We start from the raw sequence: 18,769 nt of genomic DNA, 5'->3' as shown, positions 1-18,769 counted from the left end.
TACTTTGATTCAGTCACACACACGATCCATCCTGCTGATGGAAATATTCATCGGTGCTCCAAACGTTCGTATAATTTACAGTAATGGCTGCGTGGCAGACCAGGTGGGATTTGGCTCCAGTACAGTTTCTAATGGTACCGTTCCATTAGTCGGTCCATGTAGCCACAACATAACAAATTAACATGAGAAATACTACACGCACGCATGAAAACAGTTACATATAGACTATGAATTCATTCATTCTATATGTTAATTTGTTCTGCACTACAGTGATGTGTAGTTTCCCCCGGAGAGTAACCAGTGATTTGGGTTTGTGAGATATGACAGGACTTTACAAGGGCTCTTTTTACAGTACATTTTTGGTGTAGGAATTTTATTGAAGGAAGCCAGTAATTTTGGGTAATTACTTCAATTTTGAAAATGATCCCCATCAAATGTACTGTTTATTCCTGTTTGATTTAAAAGCCACAACGCCCATCTGTTTCGGAAAAATTCATGTGCCATTTTAAAAATCAAACTCAAAATCAAAACTATTTGTGACCCGATTTCAAAGATTTCTCCTCGGCGCAAACCTGTGGGCCGGTCCGAAAGCCACGCCGCGTAGGAAAGTCGACATCTGGAGAGACAGACAGTTGCTTTGGTATTGTCGTGGGAAAAAAAATAACACGTTGTCTTTTAACCCTTATCGAAAAATCAAATCAATTCAACCTCTAAATGGACAAACCATGTTGGCCAGGATGTGGCCGTCTGTGACGTTCTTCCTGTACGGATCGGCTACCAATGAAATTCTGCTTTGCTGTAAACGTATTGTTTCCGACTGTTAATGTGGTCTTTGATGGACTGATGGTGGATGGATGAACCTCCATCCAAGTTGTAATTAAGGTTTTTTGTTTTTTTCCCAGCCAAAGTGTGAGAATCAGTTAATGAAGTTGGAAAGTCTGGCGTTGGAGTCTGAGTTGTACCTTTTTTTTTTTTTTTTTAAAAGGTCATCTCTCAGGGTGCCAGATTCATTTCTACACTGTTGAGATTTGTACCAGTTTTTTTTTTTTGCTGTTGTACGACCGTCAGTTAAACTCGCTCTGAGCAGAAAACCTGTGGAATACAGCAGCTTTCAGTCATGCTTGTTGCTGGATGAGCTGCAAAAACAACCGTTGCCTTTCGTTTCCATGCAAAATGGATACAAGAAATTCTACATTTCTAACGGTGTAATCAGTAAATGTAACTTATCAAATGATCACTCACCAGCAAATGATAGCATGCTAACTTTATTATCTTCTAACCGGCTGCACTTCAGGAGCGCTCAGTTGGACCCTGAAGATTTCAAGTATGCCTTCAACGCACTGAATTACATCATTTAAAACACTTCTGATAAAACTGCCTTTCTTCTTCCTTTTTTAAAATTCCCTTCAGAATAGTACAAACCAGCAAATATTTTTTTTTATTATTATTATTTTTTTTTTATATATAAATCACAGAGACCTGAATAAAGAGAAGACTCAATTATGAAAGTTGGCTGAATGCATTTTTTTTTTTTTAAACGTACTGTACAATTGATATAGATGTTGATGAATGCATTTAAACACGGCATACTGCACAGTTCTTGTCACCTCAGTCTGTAGGTTCCCGCTGACATGATGGCAGAAATAGGTTGTGTCCTCACCTCTCACATTTACACACACATTTCATATGACTTTCAGAACCCACCATGTTAGCTTGGTCCCACCAGGAGCCTTCCCGGCATCCCATGGGACGGGATGACCTGGTGATGTGGAGGTAGCACATAGAGCAGAGCTAAATATGGATACAACTCTGTGTGTCCAATACTTTCATCTATCTGGGCCATGTGATAGTGCAGGGAGGGAGCAAAGACCACGTGAAGGAAATGTGGAGGGAGAGCAGCTGATTGTGCTCCTCGTGATATCAGGAGAAAAACCCCTGACCCCTTTCACTTCTCACATATCTGGTTTTTCTGCAGCGTACTTGGCAGACGGTAACCGATAAATAAAGGCATGGATCCTGATTTTAGTAAAATGTAGATTTCCACAACGGTTGTGTGATTTAAAATCAACATTTCTTGTGGCTGTTTTAAGAATAAATGTTAACAAGAATCTTTTTGATCAGCTGGATGACTCTTAATTTGAAACACTTGCAGGAAGTCTTGTTTTATTGGTTAGTCATTATTTTTCAATGCCAACATCAAAGCCAGTTTTAACTGCTTTGTTTTTCCTTAAAGAGCAAGTGAGACCAGAGTGAGTATGATGTAATCCTGGTTTTGAGCTGCTGGAATCAGTGCTGTGGAAATATACATGATACTAAATGAATCAGGGCAACAGGTGAACACAGAGGATGTCGAGTTTGCATCGACGGCCAATCAAAGCAGTTGCAGATCGGTGACTAACGGCGACAGTGAAGAGCTGATGGAGTGAAACAGACGGAGTCCGTCATTTATCTCACTCGGTCGCCCCCTCGCACAGGCGCTGACATTTTGTTTCATTCGAGGCTGCGTCTGGTATTCAGTCACTGGGAGATCAGAGCCGTTTTAACTTTCAGCCCGGTCAAAGCTGAGGCGCACGCAGGCGGGAAAGATGAGAGTCCAAATTTAATTAATCAAAAAAAAAAAAAAAAAGGAGGTTGATAATGAGTCCCACTGTGACTCGCTGCTGTCACGGCTCAAGTTGGAGTCTGCTGTTTCTCAAGCACATATTTGTATGCTGGTCAGAGAAAGTGAGGGAAGAGCTGGAGTGTGTCCCCGAGCCCTCAGTATACATGGAAGTAGAGAGAGTTGACGGGTTTGTTTTGCTTCATGGAAATCTCTAACATCATCGAAACGCTCTCTCTACTCTTCAGACCACGAGGAATCATTTACTAACTTTGCATAAAATCCTTTTTTTTTTTTTTCCTGGACTACATTACAATCTATGAAACTAACTATAGGTGAATAATGTTCACTCACCACTCTCTAACTTGTATATTTAAAAAGTAGACAAAAGGTTGTGTCCTTGTTCAAAAACAGAATCGACGGGTCTTGCTGTAGACAAAGACTTTGGGTGACTGCCTCATCAGTTTCGTACAGGGAGCTTGTAAACTGTTCCATAGTTGTAGTATCCACATGACCAACGGGTGGTCAACGGAGATGTCGGCACACATCACTGTTTTAAGCTCGCCACTTTAAAAGCTGTCGGTCTTGAACCTCTGAGCTTGAGAGAAGCAGCAGCTTGTCCTGTCACCATAACTTCACTGTGTCATCGAGTCAGAGGTTCCCACACTCGAGTTTGGAACCCGCTCTGCTGCATCAGAAATGTGTTCATCCTTTAGACAAATGTTTTTTTGTGCAGTCCATCAACATGAATTTGTCTTGAAGATGCCCTCATTGTTTCCTTTCTGTAAATTATTTATTTTCTGTGAAATGTTTCATTAAAGAACATGAAACCTGTATACTGATTCCAGCCCTCGTCTCTCCCCCATATTCCAGTGAAAAAGACCTGTGCAGAGATGGACTATGTGTGTGACAACGGCCAGTGTGTCCCGAAGCGGTGGCAGTGCGATGGGGAGCCAGACTGTGAAGACGGGACTGACGAGAGCTTAGAAATCTGCCGTAAGTAGATGGTTTTGTGTGATGAACCTCATTTTCATTCTTTTTAGTTTTTTTTTGTTGTTTTTTTTGGAGTTCCACACAGAACGTATTGATGGCTGGAGACCGCAAATTTCTAAAAGATGGATTCTGATCTAGCGTCAAAAGGCAACCTATCATGGTTGTTTGGACACAAACGTTGTTGCCCAGTGTTGCGGAATTATTTTCAAAATGGCCACCAGTCATCATCATGACTTGTGGGAAGAAGATATTGACTTTGTACCGAGAGAGAAGTTGATACTTTCGTAGTGAGAGTCTGTTGGAGCCAGAGACTCTCAGCACTGCTGCGTTTTAAGACGCCTCCAGACTGGCTTCAGTTTCAAGCCGTGGTTGTTGTTGCTGCTCGGTACAGTAACGAGTCCACTGTGATCCGCTCATGTGGAAACCATGAATTGGTCCCAATTTGTAATTAACCTCGATACTACATGCACAGTAAGCGCTAAAGTCCTTTGATGGTGATTGATTCTTGGTCGTGCTGTGCCTGCCACAAGAGACGCAGCTGGACTCGGGTCAGCTGCTCTCGGTATTTATAAATTACTTTGAGGAAAGAGGATCATTCAGAGGTTTGCACAGCAACAAAGCACTTAAATAGAGATTAACAACAAGGTGGAGCATGATGAACATTAAATTATGAAACCAGGGCTCGTCACGGTGTCCCGCAGGAGGTCAGACTGTGCGATGTGCCTTAATTACACTTACTGCAGTGAAGAGCACCGGTTCCAGGCCGAGGCAAAAAACGGCTAGAATAAAGTTCCCTAAAAACCTTTTAGGTTATATTAGTAAAATATAGCCTATAGATCTGAGTGTAATTGTTTTATAGTGGCAGGTGACAATTTAGACGTGGTCCTTTGCTCTGTTATGGACACAAGTCATCACTTTTACAAACAGTTGGCAGTACATAGACATACGCAAACATCTCCTCCAATTTAAATGTTTGGATTGCTTGTCAAGGATTCACCACAAAAGGATAGTGGACAATCAATACATTGATACTGTATTAATCTGGCATGGATAGTAATGTTGGACAGATTTGAAGTCAGTAAAAATGCTAAAAACAAATGTTCGGGCTGCATTCCTGAAAAGACGACGCCTAACTTGGAACTTGACATATATTTTGCTGAAAGTAAAGTTTGGACTGCAGGACTTTTGCTTGTAATGGAGTGCATTTATTGAAGTCAGATTTCTGAATGGCCTTTTTAACCTTCAAGACGATAAATGGTGAAAACTTGTTCCATGCGGCTGAAAACAGTTTGACTTCAGGCCGATTGCTCTTCGAGTTCGCGGCACGATCAGTCGCCGAGTTTTACAAAAAGCACTTTTGACAATTGGAGTGCACGGTAGAGACGTCCTGCTGTTCCGAGCAGATTCTCGCGCTGCTGCAGAAATTCGGTGAGGCACTTAAAAGCAGTGAGGGGGAAATCCCCCGGGAGCAGCGCCGTCAAATAAATAAGTTGTTTAAATGGAACTAAGGGAAGCTGTTTTAAATGTAATGTAAATGGCCTAACTGGGATGTTCGGGTCTCACCGAGGTGCTCGTTGGAACCAAAGAGATGAGCAACGACAGGAAGTGTTTATGATATCCTCACTTTTTAATGAGATTCTCTTGTCGTCCCCACTTTGCTGCAATGACGAGAAAATGGACTTTGGCGTCTCCTTGAGAACAGAGATGAAACCTCAATAGGAAGATAATGACACTTCACCAAATACCCGTTTGATGATTGCGGCGTCTCTTGACATCTTCCCTGAAAGCTTGTGAAGAAATAGACGTGTAGTACAGAAAACACTTTTCCCCCAAAACAGCGAGGTAAAAGGATGCTAGCAGATTCCAATAATTTGCACCAATTTGTTTCATATTTTTCATATTGTAGCAGCACGAGGAAAAACTCAACAGCTGAAGCTTTACTGTGTGCTGGTGCTGCATATACAGAAAATCCTCATTCGCTGAATGAGTTCACAAGCAATTGGAAATCGAAACAAAATAGCTGCTTTCTATTTGCTAATGAAAAGTGATGTTTGCACAACTTTTTATGTCGGAAGAATGAGTTAAAAGCACAACAGACTTCATTGGGCATTTCACTTTACAAATGACACGTACTGTATATACATAGCTGAGCTGCATTACTGTTAATATCCCCAGGAAATAAGACTAAGAAAAGTATTTGGATAATGTAAAATACAAATTAAAATAGAATACAAAATACTGCTGGACAAAAAAAAAAAAAAAAAAAAAAATCACACTTTTTTTGTGAAGTGAGTAAATGAAATGATCTACAATGCAAAATTGGCTAAATATTGCTCTGCTGCTGCACCACAGGACTCCTAAGTACCGTGAGCAGAAAAGTACAGAGATGAGAACGTGGGTGTATTTTTGAGAAGGCACCAACAAAGTTTCATTGCGTGAAATCTAATATGACTTTGAAGTAAAAAGGAGAGGATGGGGTGGGGGAAAAAACAACAACAACAGCAAATACAGAAATAATGCAACCAATTCTTGAGCCAAACACTGAATGTAAAGTAGATGCAGAGTTATCTCTACTTCATTTCTCTGTGTTTGTGGAGCGCTATTTGTTGGAGCAGCAGAGAGTTCCAGGTATGCATGACGGGGGTTATATTTCAGTTTTTCCACTGAGCAGGTGTGTTTGTTTTTTTTGTGGTTTTTTTTTTTTCCTTTTCCTGTCAACACAGCAGCTTGACTGCACAAACCTGAAACCGATACAAAAAAAAAAATCGGTACCGCTGGCGGAAAAGAAAACGACACTACATGGCGCCGTCAGGGCGAACCAATCCTGCACCCTCGGAGGGAGTTGATGTTGTGCGCTCTGCCAAAGCAGGAGTGCTGCCCGTTTGGGAGTCGTTGAAGCACCAGAATTGTTAGAAGCCGGTTGGCTGTTTGGTGTTGCCGCGGGCGCTCAGTTTCTGCAGAGTTAGAAAGAGAAAATAAAAAGGGTACGGTGCAAGAGGGAAAAAAAAAGAAGCCGTTTTTTGGATGAGCCTGTATAGACAATCAAGTAGAAAATGCAGTTGTAGAATAGTTTTCTGTTTATTGGTCATCCTGGTACGTGTTGGCTCTAAATGTTATAGAGAAACTTCTTTGGGTGATACAAAACTGCAACCAACAGTGACGTCACCCGTTTGGTTTGCGAACGTTCGTTATGAAGCCTCGCGTTCGGAATTTGGCCAGCGCCATCTTGCTAGTTTGAAGCCGGTAGCGACTATATTCGGGTGAGCTGGGATCTGACCCCATCTGATTGCACACTTACCGATGCTGCGTCCCGCCCACCGATAGCTGTAACCTGACTGTACCACAGGCCTGTCAATCAAACAGCCCCCCCCTTAAAAAAAAGAAAAAAAGAAATGCCAGCCTTATTTTCAGATGGACACTAATCTGGATGAGTGAATTTAGCCAATGGCGTACAGAAAACTTGTGGAATATGTTTATTGACTGAGAATTTTATGAGAGGAATTGAATGTCGGTCTATGGAAACTAGCTTTTTGGAGCCAACCTCTAGTGGTATTGCAGTTTAAGGCACTTCTGCATTGGCCTAATTTTTTTTGCTGCTGGAAGCTACGAGCACTTTTATATTCAGTCTATTGGTGACGCACCCTTCGTCACGCAAGTCTTGCCCGACTACCTACGCTGCTACTCGGTCAGTTAAGCCTTTGATTAACTGCACAATATGACTTCACAGGTGGTATGAATGAACGGTAGCGTTTCACCGTTCCTAAACTATAACTGAAATTTTCTAGTTATATCAAAATAATGCTAAAATATCCACGATGTAAATAAGATTACAATTTTCTTGGTCCCCTTTTACATTTATGTCTGGTGGAATGTTCCATGCCACAAATTCTACATTACTGAAGTTACCTGCTGAAAATGTGACTGTCTGAAAGCTTTCTGACATCAGTGGAGTTCATGTTCCCAGTTGAAAAAGTGAGTTGGTCAACGAAAGGTCCTGAACGGCGCTCCTGTTTGATGTGTGCGCGTGTCTTTCTATATTTATGTGGAGCATTTTTGGCTCAAACCCCTGTTGTGAAGGACATTTAGGGTCCCAACAACTTTGAATGGCAACGTTGAGGGTTAAGACTTGATCTGAGAGTTAAGCTCAGAACTAAGTTTGGGTTATTAGTTGTGATGGTTAAAGGGCAAGTAGATGCAATATGTCATCTGCAGTATGTGGCCGCACGAAGAGAGACGCAAACGTTTGTGTGTACGTGCCGGTCAGCCAAGCTACTATAACTATTATATCACTGTGCTGTTTGACCAGCTGTTACACATGACTTGGCAGCAGTGTGTGTGTGTGTGTGTGTGTGTGTGTGTGTCTCTGTCTCTCTCTCTCTCTGTGTGTGTGTGTCTCTGTCTCTCTCTCTCTGTGTGTGTGTCTCTCTCTCTGTGTGTGTGTGTGTGTGTGTGTGTGTGTGTGTGTCTCTCTCTCTCTCTCTGTGTGTGTGTGTGTGTCTCTCTCTCTCTCTGTGTGTGTGTCTCTCTCTCTCTGTGTGTGTGTCTTGTACTGTTGTTGTATTTGTCTGTTGTTGTTTTTTTGCTTTCTAGTAAGGAAGTAATCTTCAGTCTGAGTGATTAGTAAGAACATAACCAGGAAATCTGTCAGTAGTGCAGTCTCTGTCTGGGTTTGAGTTCACCATCTGGGTTCAGTTTACACAGCTTCACATAGTTGCGTCACAGTAAAATGTTCTTGCTGCATCTGTAACATTATCAGTGCAGGAAACTGGCACCATAAGACTTCTACAGGGAAACCAGTGCGTGTTATTGTACTTTGAGTTGGTTGTCGAGAGACTAAAACGCCGAACTGGATTCAGAAATGCGGCAGCATATCTTCCCCTGGCTTATCAGCAAAACTACAATTCTCACAGTCAATAATTCATACATCTGTAGGAGCCACTTTTCAATTCACCGTCATCTACTGCTCCACTGAGCAGCTCTTATCACCACACAGGCAGTTTTACGTGGCGCGCTGCTTGTTATCTGCCTCCACAGCAGAGGATCGCACGGATAAGAGACAAACCACATCTTGGAGCTGCTGTTTGTATGGAAACAAGTGCTGTTGGCTGAAGATGTATGCCGAGTGGGACAAGTGGTTCCTAATAATGCAGGAGGATCTTAACCTGATCTTAACCCAATATTATGTCCTTATAAGATATACCTTTCTGTCAGTTGCTGCCTTTTGAATTAACAAGCAAATAAGACTAAGAAAAAAAGGAACCAATGAAATATGTTCTTCAGTTCAGCTTGAACTGAAGAAGTGCAGAAGAGAAGTAAAAGAATCTACCGTGTACTCGTCTCAAATAAAGTGTCTGAGCTCCATCCTTTATGGATTTATCTTTTCAACTGTCAGGGTTTTTTAAAGGACTAGTTTACCAACTGCTCCAAAAACACTCAAAATAGCATTAAGGACAATAATAACATTTTGCTGAAATGAAAGTCAGAACATGAAGAAACAAACAATGTTGATTTACATTATTACAGGACAGATGTGGACAAATTATTGAAATTGATATCGACTGGAACTAATGCTGCTCAAATGTCAGCAGGAAACCTACTTGCATTTTCATTTTGAAAGAACAACATTGTTACAGAAATCAGATTTGGTTGTCCTGTGTGCGTTTCCCCTGTTATAACACTAAACATCATAATGATGGATCGAAATATATATATTATGAGGCATTTGTAATTGAGTGTAGCAGGCTTGTGTCTGATATTTGTAATTGAAAAACATGTGAAAACAAGTTTTACTTTGGTGGAAATGGTAATGACAACTAAAAGCTTGAATTTTAAACTGAAGTACAAGTCAGCTGCATTTGTTTTCTGACTGATACGCTGAACTTGGTGCTTTAAACTCCGTTAGACTTAAATGGTTCACTGACACAAAAGGACACGGCAGAGACTAATTTTAATGTGAATTTGAGTGAATAATTCCTGCCAAAGACTTTTTGTTTTTTTGTTTCGCTGGGAACATCCTGTGTTATGTAGCAATAGAGAATTAACCCTTCTTCCTCCACTAACCTGCCACGTCTTACATCTTCTCAGGCAAGTAGAGGAGAGAACCCAACGAACCGTGTAATGAATCTTTCCTTTTGCCTGAGTAATGCCTCAAACGTAAAGTTCACATAGTGTGATAAGAAAATTACATTTCTCTTTCTGTTGATTTTGTTTTGTCCAGCGCACCACGAGATTTTGTTTTAATCGGAAAAAAAAATATAAAACTCCACCAAACGGCTAACGATGCGTTTTTGTTTGCGTCCATGCAGACATGAGGACGTGCCGTGTGAACGAGTTCAGCTGCGGCGCCGGCTCCACCCAGTGTATCCCCATCTTCTGGAAGTGTGACGGAGAGAAGGACTGCGACAACGGAGAGGACGAGGTCAACTGTGGTAAGTGGAAGTCTTATTTGTCCACATGTTTGCTTCAGCATCGTTTGCTTGCAGCATCCACCAGCAAGTTGTTAACCCTTAAAATCAATCAATGCCTGAACTCAAACATTGTTTCTGCATATAGAAGAGAAAGTATGAAGGGGAAAGGTTCAGTTTGAATCCCCGGCGGCACGTCTTTCTTTCCTCCTGATTGACCTCTTGTTGGATTCGCAGAACATTTACTGAAGCTGTGTATATCAGAGCACCTGAAGACCAGGCTGAACTTTCACCTTCACAAACGGTCCAACGATCGTATCAGTCACAATAATATCGGTATCATTTTTAATGTGCTAGAAAAATAAATTCATATCACGATAATGGCAATAATCCATCCTGTTGACTTAAAGACGTCGTACTGATAAGCAGGTACCTGTATGACACGACTGCAAAAGCGTGGCTGAAAGCCGCTGTGTTCTACAGGGTTTCAGCTCTGTGCAAGATTGATTGACATTCGTGCTCCTTCCCATCTGCGGTCCTCTTGTTTTACACCGGAGAGCTCCACCTCCACTTAATGGAGTTCTGCACACACCGGGTGAAGCAGCTGGGCCAAACGGCTCGACTCATTATGAAATAAAAGTGCAATAAAAGCCAAGAACTAATTTATTAATGGGCAAAAGTCGATGCTGACATTTAAGGCCAAAAAGTCGTTGAATCTGCCGACAGTGTGGAGGAAGTAATTAGAAGCTCTGCAGCTGATCATGGTCGTCATCCTGGGAGAGCAGCAGTGGTCCTGCACCCCTAAATCCTTAAATCCTCACGTATCTGAATCTCACTGACTAACTGCTGTTTACTGTACAAACTTAAAAATGGAGCTCGTTTCTGTTTAGTTTTTGCTATTTGAAGGCGTAATGTTACGTTTCTGCTAACATCCAATTTCATAACACTTGTTTTGTTCGAATTGTATGTAATTTCAGTTAATAATGAAATATCTTTCAGTATTTTGTCATATCAGTATTCGGGGTTTTAAAGTATCTCCAGGCTGCCTTCAAGGACAGCTGGTTTATGTCATTATCGACTGGTCGAGCAGTGGCCTTCTCATTTGTCCAGATCATGATTGTGTGCCATTGATTGATGAGCACTTGAAGGCAAATGCCCAATATCATGTTTGTGTGGTCACGAGATACTTCCTGGCCTCGAGTTCACATGGATTGGCTGAAAACACTGCTAAACAATTGACCTGTCTATTGGCTGCAGGGATTAAGGGCTGCTGAGAGCTGCAAAAATCCTGTCCTGGACTCAATGAGTGTCAGATGAAATCATTCTGAAGGCTGCAGCTGTGCTGTTTGCTCTCCTGCCTCAATACGGTTGTGAAAGGGAGGACAACTATTGTATAAATGAAATGAAGACTTTTGTGCCTCTTACAGGCTCGACAATGCAATTTTTTCTCAAGTGCTCTGAGCACTGCTGATTTAAGTACCGTTTATTATGTGCAACAGCTGCTTTCCTGTACTTATTAAAGTATAGAATAAATGCCTGTATCAATTACTTCTCATCCTTCCGCTGTTTGTCACAAACACTGTGCAACATAAACGCACCAACAGCTCTGCCTGGACATGCATAGATAACTGGAGCTGACGGCAAAGCAGCCTGAAGCATGCTGGTACATTTTAATGAAGGGGAAAACAAAAAAACAACCCTGTAGTTTTAAGTTGAGCACAACATTACCAGCAGAACAAACTGAGTCAGTTAACAAATGATAAATGGTGGAGAATTTGAATGAATGCGCGTATCGGCACTCGTACCGATAATACGGACGAAGTGTGTGCATCACTGCGTGTAGCGGCAGTCGTGACTCGTTTAAACCATCTACTCGGGCTGAAAATGCCGTTCAGTCCAATCAGCTGCTGAAAACAAGGAGGCACTCGTTAATCGTTTGTTTACATTAGGTCTGCACCCCCCGTGGTCCTTGAACTGTGCGCCAAGATGATTTACTGCAGCGTGGTGTGACGCACGTGTTTAAGCAGCGAGCTGCGACAGCGCCGCGTAAATCAGATCAGAGTGTCGTTCTCTCATCCCTCAAGTGCCTCCACCGCCTCCCCTTCACCAACACCGAGGTTCATTAGGGAAAGCGGAGAAGCGCAAACACGGTCCAGTAATAGTCATTATATCTGGTGTGACAATTATTTGTAAAGTGCAGTGATACGCCGCTGAATGTTCACACTGGGCAAAATAAGTGGACACTAGAAAACATGGTGGCCCGTGGTGTCACATATTTCACACATGTACAGCTGCCAATATGCTGTATGCTGCAACAGAGACACATCTGTCAGACCTCAAGGACACACAAGATGCATTTTGGTGACAAAACTGCACTTAATGTTCTGCTGTACCGCCGTCCACTCAGGAGAACTTCAGCGTTCAGGCTCTGGTTCTGAGATTTGCTCCGTTTCAGCCACGTTGGCATTTAGCGAGGTTGTTGATGGAAGTCGGTTGGTGAAGATTTGATTGCAGCCACCGAGTTCATCCCAGCCGTGTTGAATGTGGTTGTCATGACTCTGCAGGTCAGTTATATTCTTCCACAGTGTCTTCATGGAGCTGGCCTCGTACATGGGAACATTGTGAAGTTGAAACAGGAAAAGGTCTTCTCCGAACGGTTGCCAAAAAACCGGAAGCGCAAGTCTTTTAATATCATCGTACATGCAACATTAAGATTGAACCATGAAAACCAGCCCCAGGTTATTATTCTTCCTCTGCCAAACTTTACAGTAGGCACTCTGGATTCAGGCAGCGCTCTCTTGACAGACCGCAAACATGATTCATTCATCAGATTGGGAAATGCTGAACATGTTCCTCCATCTTCACTATCCAACAGAAACATGCGCCGCTTCAGCCGCAGCTCGGCGCTGAGTGGTGATCTCGCACTCGTGTGCTGCTACTCATCCAGGGAAGCCCCGTTTTAGAGATGATGTTCCTCAGGACACGATGATAATTGAATACGATCAGATCTGAATGAAAGGAAACCGTTGTTTGACTGACTGAGCTTCGACCGCCCTCCAGGTAACGTCACCTGCGCCCCAAACGAGTTCACGTGCGCCAGCAGCCGCTGCATCTCGCGCAACTTCGTGTGTAACGGCGAGGACGACTGCGGCGACGGGTCGGACGAGGTGGAGTGTGCTCCTTCCAGCTGCGGTCCCAGCGAGTTTCAGTGCGGAAACTCCTCGTGCATCCCGGCCAGCTGGGTGTGTGACGACGACGTCGACTGCCAGGTAAGACGGACGCAAAGCGATGCCACGCACGAACTTCTGCACCGAACCGAGCTAAATAAACACGCGTTCTGAAAAGCACGTTACAGGTTGTGTGCTAAAAGGAAAGTCGCTTTCTTTCTCAGTCGGTGTAGTGGCAGCGGGAGCACGTTGTTGACACTGACTTTACGAGGCCCAGTTGCGGTCTTAATGATACACGCTCTTACCTCAGTCATACAGTATTAATGGAAGCAGGTTTATATCGCAAATTAAATGAGAGTTTCATGGCACGAAGATGCGGATAAATGTTAATGAGCTGTTGTAAGACACGCAAGTTCACTCATCCTCTTTATATTTAATGTCAGACATGAATCACTGTAACTCCAAGTAGTCCACCTCTCCACTCCAAAACTCCCCAGAGCGTCCTCAGCAGTAAACCGGGCCCGTGGCCAGCCTGGATGCCCAAACATTAGTAATTACTACATTAACATCTTTCAAACCATCAGAACCGCTGAGAAAGCATCGAAGACGCATCTAGTTCTGGTCGGTTTGTGTTAAAGGCGTAAATGTGACGAGTGCGATATGTGCTTCTTTGTAATATCGGTAACACCAAACACTAAATCCATTCACCTCCAGTCAGAAATAATCTAGTTGCAGTTGAAGAAAGCAGATGGAAATTGATCAAATTCATTAATCCAACATTTGGGGTGTGTTGGTACCAAGCGGCAACCAGCAGTGACGTCATCCATAAATAATCCAAAAATACTCAACAGAGCGTTTACATAGCTTCTATTGAAGAATACAGGGATTTACATGGCCATGAGATTATGACATAACATACAAAATGATGAAACGGAGATTGTTTTTTTTTTTTTTAACATCTGTAGATCTTCAAGGAACTTGTTCAGTTACACGGTCTCGTTGCTTTAAATTCTTCCTTTTTATCGCGAAAAAATACTCCATCTTATTGTCTAAGCAGATTTATTCTCACTATAATGAACGGACCAGTACGACCTCTGCACGCACACGCTGCATTTGCAAGTTCACTTCTCCCACAGTGGTTATTGACCTGCCTTTGTATGCACACGCAAGATCACACGCAAACAGAGTTTGACACCCCCAACACGTTTTCACACGCGGCAGAACGAGTTCATCCGAGTCACCCGTTTGCTGCGCAGCTGCTAATTGGCTGTTTGTATTCATCGCTCACGTCCCCGACGGACGCAAACACTCGCACCCACAAATATTTAAAAAGCTCCTTTCAATGAGTCGGTCATTGGAATTCTCTCTCATGCTTTCTCAGCCCCCAGCAGCCCTGCACGAGTGTTATGGAGCAGCTGCAGCACACAACACGCATTCTCCCTCCCCGTTAATCTCTTCCCACATGAGTCAGTGACTTTGAGATGATGAAAGTGTGAGAAACTCCTTCATGCTGCTCTTCTTGATCCCCTTCCATCTGATTGACCCGTTTTAATAGTGATTAATGAGCTAATCGCCTGGCGAGTGTAAAATGCTTCCAGCTACGCGTTATCTGGCCAGCATGTCCCTCAGATCACCTGCCAATCAGGCAGTGTGGGCGGGGCCTTAATTTGTCAAGGCTGTCTGTCAGTGGCTGATGTTTGTCTCAAGCCTGGGAAACTCTTGAATGTCTGATGTGGTACTATAAAGATCACAAAGTAAACGCTTACATTTGTCAAGCCAGATGTTGATATGGGCTTTATTCCGTTCTGACGATTCATGACATTTAACTCTGCGCCTGACCCAGAAAACCTGTATGGACAAAACCAAGCTATGTAAAACTTAAAAAAATTAATTTAAAAAAAAAAAAAACATCTCAAACTCTTATCTTTGAATTTGACCTAAAGTTTAACACACCATTTAGTCCCCTCGGTTTTCTTTTTAAGGACATTACATAGCAGATGCACTGGTCAACTTGTTGGCAGACACATTTGTTTTATTCTGGAATCTTGTGTGTATTTTAGAAGTTAATACCAATGTGCTTTCTGTAATTTTACTCAAAACTACTTTTAATAAGCTCTCACTGTGTTTTGTCTCTACAAAGCAGGTGTGTTGCAAAACATCTTGATCAACAGACAAAAATGTGCAAAACATGAGTATTATCAGGTTTTCCAAATTCCCTCTAAAACAATAGTTTGACACATTTGTAAAAACATATTCTTGCCAAGAGTTTAATGGGAAGGTCTGAAGAGCAGCTCCAGGCAGCAGTCTGGGAAACGGTCCGACGGTCTCCGCCGTCACAGAATCTGCTTCTCTGCACTTCTAAAGCCTTCTAGTTTACTCATTAGATCATTTGTTTAATCAAAAACTGAACCCGTTTTGTGAACGTGTGCATACAATATATGTTAAAAAAAAAAAATTCAGAGGAGGCCAAACTAATTCAGTTCCGTAGAAACTAGGTATTGCCGTGTAAAACGTGTCTCTCCCCTACAGGACCAGTCGGACGAGTCGCCGTCTCGATGCGGCCGTCACCCGACTCCACCAGCCAAGTGTTCCAACAGCGAGATGCAGTGTCGCTCGGGAGAATGCATTCACAAGAAGTGGAGGTGTGACGGAGACCCCGACTGCAAGGACGGCAGCGACGAAGCCAACTGTCGTATGTGCACACGCCAGCAGCCATTCATACATTTTTAAAAACAAAAAATGAAGCATTTCAACAGGAGTACAAGGTTGTTGGTCACGGCAGCAAACAGATGGCTGTTTTTCTTACAGGTGGTAATTGTCAACTCGTCAATAGTTTATGATTTAATAGTATAATATCATTCTGCTCCTCATCATATCCGTAGTTGACAATGTTTGGTCTTTTTGGCATTTAGGTTTTTTTTTTTCTTGGTGTGTCTGTATTGCATGGAAAAAGTGTTTATCTTAAGTTATGGCCCTAAAATATTTTCACTATGAAATTCTTCATGGTATGACAAAATACTGAGAATATTTTATTACTTTCAAACAAACAACTGCAACAAAATAAGTCTTATAATCTTGTTATCATAAACTTTGACAGTTCAGAAGAAACTAAATAGAAATTCACACCATTACGCTGTGTCAAGGTATGATGTTGTCACAATGATATTTTTTTTTTCATATCATATCAAAATTTAGACTGATATTATTTTCGGACATACTTTTGTTATAAATGTCAACGTTGATTACCTGACTGCTCTCTAAATGAATCCTATAAAAAAAGTGTCTCATCAAGTTTATACAAATATGCTAAATGTTTTTTTTTTTTTTACTTTGTAGTTCAGACAGAAAAAGAGATTCATAACCTAATATTTTATCCAGTTTTGCTAAAGAAATTATTTTTTAAAATGATTAACCAATGATTTGACCAATTTCTTGTCAAAAGATTCATTGCTTAATCGTGTCTGTGTGCCCTCTGCAGCTGTTCGTACCTGTGGGCCGGATCAGTTCAAATGTGATGATGGAAACTGTATCTTGGGCAGCAGACAGTGTAACGGCCTCCGAGACTGCGCAGACGGATCAGACGAAACCAACTGCAAAAACAGTACGTGCCGTCTGCGTGTACAAATGAATGTTGTTGTTTTTTTTCCTTCAGATGTACGAGTTTATATTTTCACCTCGGGCTTTTTCAGGCAGGTGTGTGTTGATGCTGTGGGCATATGTTAGTCTTGCCATATGTTCTAGATGTGTTGTTACAAAGAGAACCACTTTTAATAGCCACCTCAGGTTGGGTTTAAGTACAAAAGGTGTGTGTGTGCGCGCGCGCTCTGGGGTGTATTAATGCCTTGTTTGATTTTTGTTCGCTCATCTAGAAGATGCATTTAACAAACGAAAAACAAGCTCCAAGTCATCTTCTTTCCTTGACTGTGTTTTTGCTTTTGACTGCATCGCAGATTCTTATAGACGGCTGAAAAAAATTGTTTTGAATATTGAGCTTCCGTTTTATTGACTTGCCGTTAAAACCCAATCTGAACGTTTCGATGTTCCTTTAAGGACTGAGAAGTGCTTGAACTGCTGATTATCTGAAAGAAATGGCATCATGGAACCAAAACACCGTGATGCGTTTCTTAGTTAAAGCAACTCGTCTCAAACGTTGCAGCCTGGAGATCGTCTGCTGTCTCGCTTGCTGAAGTTAATCTAGAAGAAGGTTGAAAAGTCAAGAGTTCTTCCACGAATAGACTGATCTTTAGACGCGTCCTTATTTACCCAACTCCTCAAAAAAAAACTGCACACAGGGAAACGGCTAGCCGGGCTCAGAGCAGAGCTTTAGAGAGTAAAGCTACATCCTGAGATTTAGTCATGCATGTTGGTTGAATATTCTTGGTTTGTAGATGATGAAGACTCCTCCATGGCAATGCCCTTTGGGAGGTAACATTTGCCGTCTCTCTCCTCAGTGACTCAGTGTAACGGGCCGGAGAAGTTCAAGTGTCGCAGTGGGGAGTGCATCGAGATGAGCAAAGTGTGCAACAAGGCCCGAGACTGTCCCGACTGGAGCGACGAACCCATCAAAGAATGCAGTGAGTCAAAACGAAACAAATGCTCCTCTAACGTCGGTAATAATCTGTCGAAATCTTGAATATCAAAGTCATTATTGACAATTACGGAGTTTATTTGGTCTGTGAAAATCAGAGCTCGACAAAAATTCAGTTATTTCCACCAGCAGAATATTTGTATACACTTGTATACACTTTATTAATCCCCGAGGGGAAATTTCTGGGATTAATAAAGTGTATACAAATATTCTGCTGGTGGAAATAACTGAATTTTTTTGAATTTGGGTTTGTGTGGATGATGTAAATCCATCAGGTGCCAGAACACATGACAATGAATCATCCCGTTTCATTTTCATATATTCATATTATATTAGAATCGGTGTAAATATGAATGATTCAGTAGTTTCAGCTGTGATCAGCCCACAGTTTGTTATATAAAACGTCTCTTGTCATAAAGCCTTGTGGCTTGTGCAGTGCCAACTCTTGAGTGTTTGAATTTGCAGCTTGTGATGTTGATACTTTAAGCAGAGCAGGAAGACCCGTCCAGACCCGAGATGTCTGAACAGTCGCCATCACGTTGATGCTTTTAGTGAAGCTCACATGAACGATGTCCAGGAGAGTTAGTGTGGCCAAACAGGGTCAGGACTGTCTCTCCGCTGGACGGTGATTTGTGCTGATAACGTGTGGATTTTTACTTTAGCTTGAGCATCTTTCATGCATCCTTCACTTGAGTCTTAAATAATTCTCTTTCATGGATCAAAGAATTGAGACAAAAGTGATTTATTATGCTTTCCACAATCAGAATACTAAACATCAGAGCATGAATTGTAATGCAGTTCAGACAGGCAAAAAGATAGCATGTAGAAAAAAGAAAAAAAGAATCCAGATTCATTGATCAAAAACTGAGTGAGAACACTTTTTATGTAGGAGTATGATTCAGATGGGAAATATTAGTCAATAAGTTGACCAGAAATAAACCATATAGAATGTGCAACAAGATTCAAATTCAATTGTAAGGAATTTGGTTACTGCTGTGTTTGTATGATGTGCCGTGTT

At 42.0% G+C, this 18,769-nt stretch overlaps 1 protein-coding gene across 2 annotated transcripts in view; it reads left to right on the top strand.

The window, feature by feature from the left end:
* The window catches only part of vldlr (very low density lipoprotein receptor), a 50,703-nt gene that overhangs the window by 8,878 nt on the left and 23,056 nt on the right, over nucleotides 1-18,769 (top strand). For both annotated transcript variants that reach the window (XM_069160865.1, XM_069160872.1), the window contains exons 3-8: nucleotides 3,473-3,595; nucleotides 9,898-10,020; nucleotides 13,057-13,265; nucleotides 15,693-15,855; nucleotides 16,642-16,764; nucleotides 17,615-17,737. In XM_069160865.1, coding sequence (XP_069016966.1) covers nucleotides 3,473-3,595; nucleotides 9,898-10,020; nucleotides 13,057-13,265; nucleotides 15,693-15,855; nucleotides 16,642-16,764; nucleotides 17,615-17,737 — 864 coding nt within the window. The remainder of the gene's footprint in view (nucleotides 1-3,472; nucleotides 3,596-9,897; nucleotides 10,021-13,056; nucleotides 13,266-15,692; nucleotides 15,856-16,641; nucleotides 16,765-17,614; nucleotides 17,738-18,769) is intronic.

This window comes from Embiotoca jacksoni, unplaced genomic scaffold (genome assembly GCF_022577435.1).
Source record: "Embiotoca jacksoni isolate LCO1_2020_lvr unplaced genomic scaffold, fEmbJac1.0.p SCAF_10, whole genome shotgun sequence".
Classification (NCBI taxonomy): Eukaryota; Metazoa; Chordata; class Actinopteri; family Embiotocidae; genus Embiotoca; species Embiotoca jacksoni.
This window is presented reverse-complemented; position numbering and strand designations above follow the sequence as displayed.